The 8,503-nt window shown below is 41.3% G+C and overlaps 1 protein-coding gene across 1 annotated transcript; it reads right to left on the reverse strand.

Annotated features, from left to right (window-relative positions):
* Positions 1-946: 946 nt before the first annotated feature.
* pdik1l (PDLIM1 interacting kinase 1 like) lies at positions 947-4,059 on the reverse strand (the record flags this gene model as incomplete). Its single annotated transcript, XM_034144837.1, is given in 2 exon segments — positions 947-1,242; positions 3,975-4,059. A coding segment is annotated over 1 exon segment (285 nt), but the record flags the coding sequence as incomplete, so codon positions are not given.
* Between the last annotated feature and the right edge of the window lie 4,444 nt (positions 4,060-8,503).

Below are 8,503 nucleotides of genomic sequence, written 5' to 3' on the forward strand. Positions count from 1 at the left end.
AAGGAACTACAGCACGGTCACATGACTTCACGTCACCACCGCTAAGCTAAAGGCGGCTAACGTTGGGCTATAAAGGAATTACAGCACGGTCACATGACTTCACTTCACCACCGCTAAGCTAAAGGAGGCTAATGTTGGGCTATAAAGGAACTACAGCACGGTCACATGACTTCACTTCACCACCACTAAGCTAAAGGAGGCTAATGTTGGGCTATAAAGGAACTACAGCACGGTCACATGACTTCACTTCACCACCGCTAAGCTAAAGGTGGCTAATGTTGGGCTATAAAGGAACTACAGCACGGTCACATGACTTCACTTCACCACCACTAAGCTAAAGGAGGCTAATGTTGGGCTATAAAGGAACTACAGCACGGTCACATGACTTCACTTCACCACCACTAAGCTAAAGGTGGCTAACGTTGGGCTATAAAGGAACTACAGCACGGTCACATGACTTCATGTCACCACCACTAAGCTAAAGGAGGCTAATGTTGGGCTATAAAGGAACTACAGCACGGTCACATGACTTCACGTCACCACCGCTAAGCTAAAGGAGGCTAATGTTGGGCTATAAAGGAACTACAGCACGGTCACATGACTTCACGTCACCACCGCTAAGCTAAAGGCGGCTAATGTTGGGCTATAAAGGAACTACAGCACGGTCACATGACTTCACGTCACCACCGCTAAGCTAAAGGTGGCTAATGTTGGGCTATAAAGGAACTACAGCACGGTCACATGACTTCACGTCACCACCGCTAAGCTAAAGGTGGCTAATGTTGGGCTATAAAGGAACTACAGCACGGTCACATGACTTCACGTCACCACCGCTAAGCTAAAGGTGGCTAATGTAACTCTATTTTAAGACAGAGTTTCGTGTTAACCACAGACCCGATTGCGTCCTAACTCATCTACTCCCCAAACCCAAACCCAGCCTCCTCACCTCCAGGTAGAGCGGGGAGCTGTTCCCATGGTTCATCCTCTGGGCGAGCTGGTCCCTCTGCAGGATGCACTCTTCCAGGTGGATGACGTTGGGGTGCTGGCTCTGGATGCTGCTCAGCGCCCAGAACTCACGCAGGGCCAGCTCCACGTTCTCTGGAGAGTGGCAGCGGATCTTCTTCACCGCCACCCGGACCCCCGAGCGCTTCGCCACCGCCTCATAAACCACGCCGTAGCTGCCGCGCCCCACCTCCTGGATCAGCTCGTACTTCGGCTGGCTGTTGACCATCCTAGTCCTCACTGTGGACAGAAAAAACATGGGGCATCGGCATCCAAATTCCTCTTGAAGGCATATTTTTGTTATTGTTGCGTATGTTTTCATGTTCCCGCCCATTTAAAGGTCCCCTATTATTCTGTTTTTCATCTATATATAATAGTTCTCAGATATATACAGAGCCTATCTCTGATTGGCTGAAACACCAAACAGATCATTGCAGCATTACCCATAATCCCCTCTGTTTCAGCCCTGTTTCCAAAGTGCTGATTCTCTGTCTGTTACTTTAGATGAAAATAAGGAGCCCCTCCCCACGCCCCTCTGAGAGACATTTGGTTACAAAGAACTCAATGGTGCTCTAGGAGGAGATTCAGGTGATAAGGGGGGGGGGGGGGGGGGGGGTTACCTTGGTTGCTGATTGGCTAATGGTTACACAAGACAAAACATCGTTATGACATCATAAAGTGGCCAAAATCTGATCAGCTCATTTTCAGACAGGTTTTTATAGAAATGGATCAAAAAGAGAGAGAATCTTTGTTCCTGAAACTTCCAGAGTCTCTTTCCACAGAGGGGACACATGTTGATGAAGAAGAGACATGAAGAAGAGGGGACACATGTTGATGAAGAAGAGACATGAAGAAGAGGGGACACATGTTGATGAAGAAGAGACATGAAGAAGAGGGGGACACATGTTGATGTAGAAGAGACATGAAGAAGAGGGGACACTGTTGATGAAGAGAGACATGAAGAAGAGGGGACACATGTTGATGAAGAAGAGACTATGAGAAGCAAGAGGGGACACATGTTGATGAAGAAGAGACATGAAGAAGGGGGGACACATGTGATGTAGAAGAGACATGAAGAAGAGGGGACCACATGTTGATGAAGATAGGAGGACACATGTGATGAAGAAGAGAATGAGACGAGGGGACACATGTTGATGAAGAAGAGACATGAAGAAGAGGGGACACATGTTGATGAAGAAGAGACATGAAGAAGAGGGGACACATGTTGATGAAGAAGAGACATGAAAGAAGAGAGGGACCACATGTTGATGTAAGAAGAGACATGAAGAAGAGGGGTACCCATGTTGATGAAAGAAGAGACATGAAGAAGAGGGGACACATGTTGATGTAGAAGAGACATGAAGAAGAGGGGACACATGTTTGATGTAGAAGAGACATGAAGAAGAGGGGACACATGTTGATGAAGAAGAGACATGAAGAAGAGGGGACACATGTTGATGAAGAAGAGACATGAAGAAGAGGGGACACATGTTGATGTAGAAGAGACATGAAGAAGAGGGGACACATGTTGATGTAGAAGAGACATGAAGAAGAGGGGACACATGTTGATGTAGAAGAGACATGAAGAAGAGGGGACACATGTTGATGTAGAAGAGACATGAAGAAGGGGGACACATGTTGATGTAGAAGAGACATGAAGAAGAGGGGACACATGTTGATGTAGAAGAGACATGAAGAAGAGGGGACACATGTTGATGTAGAAGAGACATGAAGAAGAGGGGACACATGTTGATGAAGAAGACATGAAGAAGAGGGGACACATGTTGATGTAGAAGAGACATGAAGAAGAGGGGACACATGTTGATGTAGAAGAGACATGAAGAAGAGGGGACACATGTTGATGTAGAAGAGACATGAAGAAGAGGGGACACATGTTGATGTAGAAGAGACATGAAGAAGAGGGGACACATGTTGATGAAGAAGAGACATGAAACAGTGCATTTTGCATAATAGGTGACCTTTAAAATGATAAATCCAAATTCTTCTGTGTTTCTCTCGCAGATGTAATGGTTTGTAAACAAAGACATTGGGATGAAAGTGATTTATGTCAAATCATTTCTTGTTACATTTTCTGTATATGGTTTGCTAGACTCATTTCCCAGGGGACACTTACTGGTATGACATGAATTACTCCCTTATGGATGCGTTAAAAATGTAATGTAATCAAAGTAAAACATTTAGAAGAGTAAGCAAAAAATGAAGTTTCGCTTTTTACAAAACACAGGTTGAAACTGCCAAAGAGTTCAAGCTCTCTCCAACACCTGTCTGTACCTGCTATTCACTGAACACATCATTAAAGTCCATTTTTTATGTGATAAACTTGACACGTGTAATTAGTTAAAGCTTTGTTGTTTATTGATATCAGACAATGATACTACAGATTATTAAATTATTAATTAAATGTTTCGTTTTGTTATTGCATTCATTTGTATTTTCTTTGGTTTTACACGCTCGAAAAAATAAAATAAATAAACTAAACTAAACACTGACTTGATGTACAAAAAAAATCACGAGTATAAAAAAAAGAGAAAAATAATTTTAGCTAGCATGCTAACGAGCTAATTAGACATGCACCTTGCTAATTGGCTAACAGGCCTGTCTGCTAACGTCCTGTTGTTAGTTAGCCTCACGTTAGCAGCTAACAAAGAGTCCATCTCCCAAGAGCAACACCAGACAAAGACACAGCCACACAATCAAACACCAAAACAAGCCCATTATTACATTAAAATGTACAAACATGAAGCAGGCGTGCAGGATTCTGACAGTTTATTGTCCAATGTGTGTGTGTGTGTGTGTGTGTGTGTGTGTGTGTGTGTGTGTGTGTGTGTGTGTGTGTGTGTTCTTGAAAACACAACTGCAACTGGAGCACACACACACACACACACATGGGACAACAGTGTGAATTTAGAGGAGAAAGCAGCTGATAGTTGTCATTTGTTAGGGTCTCTTACCTTTGCCTCTGGTCTCAGGTTCATTTGTTGTGCTCTTCTCTCTCCCTGGCAGCCATTACCGCTGCACACGTTCCGCTGCTGAGAAATGCAGCGGTTGAGAGCCTCGAGGAGACTTCCGGTTACACATTTCAAAATAAAGGTTGGGGAAGAAAGAAGAACAAAACATTCTGAGGTGCAGAATTTAAAGACATATTGACATACAGTATTGATATTTGTATATATTGCCAAATCTATGTTACTAATGTCATATTCCAATAATACTAATAATACTTGCACTATTTTATTTATACTCTGTTCCTTATTCCATTATTTGTATTGTTCGTTTTTATTTGTTTTATTGTTTTAAGTATTTTTTATATTTATGTTGCATTGTTGGAGGAGCTTGGACTTAAAGTAGCTACTGTGCATATGACAATAAAACCTTTCAATCTTGATCTTGGTTGGGAAATAAATCAGAATCAGAATTCCTTTATTCGCCCGCATAGGGGAAATTAAACACTCTTAGATAAAGGGCATGCACATAATATTTCAAATAGAAACTATAAAAAGTTATTCTGTTGGAAAAATATCACTCGTCCCCGGCTTGAGCTTCAATCTCAGGATCCATGTATCTCTGACCCTCTCCAGAATGGAAGTAGTCATCACATACAGAGCATCAACTAGTTCCTGAACAGTGTCCTTCACATGCTGATATCCAAGAGAGGGAGTTACACAGTCACAAGATGGAGGAATAGAAAGCAGTATTCAATGTTTACTTCCGATTAGCTCCACGTCAGAAATGAGCATGCTTGTCATATGTCTATCTCCATAGAGGCTGAATCATCATGTTAATCACATAGCTATCATATGCCTCAAACAGTCCTGATGCTCTTCTAGGTAATCATACATCCTGTCATGTTCACAGCTACAGTTGGGGTACCTTTGTTATCATGTGCACCTCTGTCCTTGAAGGAGTACATTCAGTATTGTCCGATGCTTCAGCATTTTTTTACAAGTCATTTTTCAGTTGTAATTAGGTTTGAAATATGAGAGTTTTAGACCATACGTTGATAACAGTCCTCTTTCTACTGAATGATATTCTATAAACTCAAAATATTATTCTATGCATGCTAGTTATTCAAACAGACACATATCTTAATGTTTACACTTTCATTGATTTATTTTCCCCAAAGGTGAAGGTTATTGGCCTTTTATTTTGAAGGGAAAGTAACAACACTTCCGGTTAAGTCTAATTATGGCTAGCTTTACGACGTTTTCAACAAAAAGGCAGTCAGCACAATGCGGACGCCCACTGTCACTTACAGGGGTGGACAGAAAAATAAGAACACCTGCACATATCTAATCATCTAAACATGCCATTGTTGAATACAAATAAAGTAGACATTTCTGTTGAGATAGTATACACTACAGTATCCAAACAATTTATTGAAAGATAGCAATCACAGTAGGCCTATCATAAAAAACCAATATAATATTATTTATCTGATTATCTGTGTGTCCCTTTTTCTGAAAACGACACAAAGACGTAATTGAATGCAGCAATTTGGCCTGAAACGCCTCCATTGGACTCCTTTGTTTACTCCGGGAACACAGTGACATCATTATGTAAAACTTGCGCTCCTATTGGCTAGTGCTCCAACACATTGTTTGTGATAGGCTAAGGATCGGGACATCTCTAAGCGGTTGACTAATCACAACAGAGCCGGCCAGCTAACCAATCAGAGCAGACTGGGCTCTGGTTTCAGACAGAGGGTGAAAAGAGGTGCTGCAGCACAGACAGTATGAGAACAATAAAGAGCTTTTTGAACATTAAAGCATGGAGACATGTAGAGACACTACATACTGATATACACCTGAACATCAGCAGGAGAGGACTCTTTAAAGTAGAGACACTACATACTGATATACACCTGAATATCAGCAGGAGAGGACTCTTTAAAGTAGAGACACTACATACTGATATACACCTGAACATCAGCAGGAGAGGACTCTTTAAAGTAGAGACACTACATACTGATATACACCTGAACATCAGCAGAGAGAGGACTCTTTAAAGTAGAGACACTACATACTGATATACACCTGAACATCAGCAGGAGAGGACTCTTTAAAGTAGAGACACTACATACTGATATACCCTGAACATCAGCAGGAGAGGACTCTTTAAAGTAGAGACACTACATACTGATATAACCTGAACATCAGCAGGAGAGGACTCTTTAAAGTAGAGACACTACATACTGATATACACCTGAACATCAGCAGGAGAGAACTCTTTAAAGTAGAGACACTACATACTGATATACACCTGAACATCAGCAGGAGAGAACTCTTTAAAGTAGAGGACACTACATACTGATATACACCTGAACATCAGCAGGAGAGGACTCTTTAAAGTAGAGACACTACATACTGATATACACCTGAACATCAGCAGGAGAGGACTCTTTAAAGTAGAGACACTACATACTGATATACACCTGAACATCAGCAGGAGAGGACTCTTTAAAGTAGAGACACTACATACTGATATACACCTGAACATCAGCAGGAGAGGACTCTTTAAGTAGAGACACTACATACTGATATACACCTGAACATCAGCAGGAGAGGACTCTTTAAAGTAGAGACACTACATACTGATATACACCTGAACATCAGCAGGAGAGGACTCTTTAAAGTAGAGACACTACATACTGATATACACCTGAACATCAGCAGGAGAGGACTCTTTAAAGTAGAGACACTACATACTGATATACACCTGAACATCAGCAGGAGAGGACTCTTTAAAGTAGAGACACTACATACTGATATACACCTGAACATCAGCAGGAGAGGACTCTTTAAAGTAGAGACACTACATACTGATATACACCTGAACATCAGCAGGAGAGGACTCTTTAAAGTAGAGACACTACATACTGATATACACCTGAACATCAGCAGGAGAGGACTCTTTAAAGTAGAGACACTACATACTGATATACACCTGAACATCAGCAGGAGAGGACTCTTTTAAAGTAGAGACACTACATACTGTTATACACCTGAAACATCAGCAGGAGGAGAACTCTTTAAAGTAGAGACACTACATACTGATATACACCTGAACATCAGCAGGAGAGGACTCTTTAAAGTAGAGACACTACCATACTGATATACACCTGAACCATCAGCAGGAGAGGACTCTTTAAAGTAGAGACACTACATACTGATTATACACCTGAACATCAGCAGGAGAGGACTTCTTTTAAAGTAGAGACACTACATACTGATATACACCATGAACATCAGCAGGAGAGGACTCTTTAAAGTAGAGACACTACATACTGATATACACCTGAACATCAGCAGGAGAGGACTCTTTAAAGTAGAGACACTACATACTGTTATACACCTGAACATCAGCAGGAGAGGACTCTTTAAAGTAGAGACACTACATACTGATATACACCTGAACATCAGCAGGAGAGACTCTTTAAAGTAGAGACACTACATACTGATATACACCTGAACATCAGCAGGAGAGGACTCTTTAAAGTAGAGACACTACAATACTGATATACACCTGAACATCAGCAGGAGAGGACTCTTTAAAGTAGGACACTACATACTGATAACACCTGAACATCAGCAGGAGAGAACTCTTTAAAGTAGAGACACTACATACTGATTATACACCTGAACATCAGCAGGAGAGAACTCTTTAAAGTAGAGACACTACATACTGATATACACCTGAACATCAGCAGGAGAGGACTCTTTAAAGTAGAGACACTACATACTGATATACACCTGAACATCAGCAGGAGAGGACTCTTTAAAGTAGAGACACTACATACTGATATACACCTGAACATCAGCAAGGAGAGGACTCTTTAAAGTAGAGACACTACATACTGATATACACCTGAACATCAGCAGGAGAGGACTCTTTAAAGTAGAGACACTACATACTGATATACACCTGAACATCAGCAGGAGAGGACTCTTTAAAGTAGAGACACTACATACTGATATACACCTGAACATCAGCAGGAGAGGACTCTTTAAAGTAGAGACACTACATACTGATATACACGATGAACATCAGCAGGAGAGGACTCTTTAAAGTAGAGACAACTACATACTGATATACACCTGAACATCAGCAGGAGAGGACTCTTTAAAAGTGAGGACACTACATATGATACACATGAACATCAAGCAGGAGAGGACTCTTTAAAGTAGAGACACTACATACTGTTATACACCTGAAACATCAGCAGGAGAGGACTCTTTAAAGTAAGAGACACTACATACTGATATACACCTGAACATCAGCAGGAGAGGAACTCTTTAAAGTTAGACATTACATAACTGATATACACCTGAACATCAGCAGGAGAGGAACTCTTTAAAGTAGAGACACTACATACTGTTATACACCTGAACATCAGCAGGAGAGAATCTTTAAAGTAGAGACACTACATACTGATATACACCTGAACATCAGCAGGAGAGAACTCTTTTAAAGTAGAGACACT

Source organism: Trematomus bernacchii, unplaced genomic scaffold (genome assembly GCF_902827165.1).
Source record: "Trematomus bernacchii unplaced genomic scaffold, fTreBer1.1, whole genome shotgun sequence".
Classification (NCBI taxonomy): Eukaryota; Metazoa; Chordata; class Actinopteri; order Perciformes; family Nototheniidae; genus Trematomus; species Trematomus bernacchii.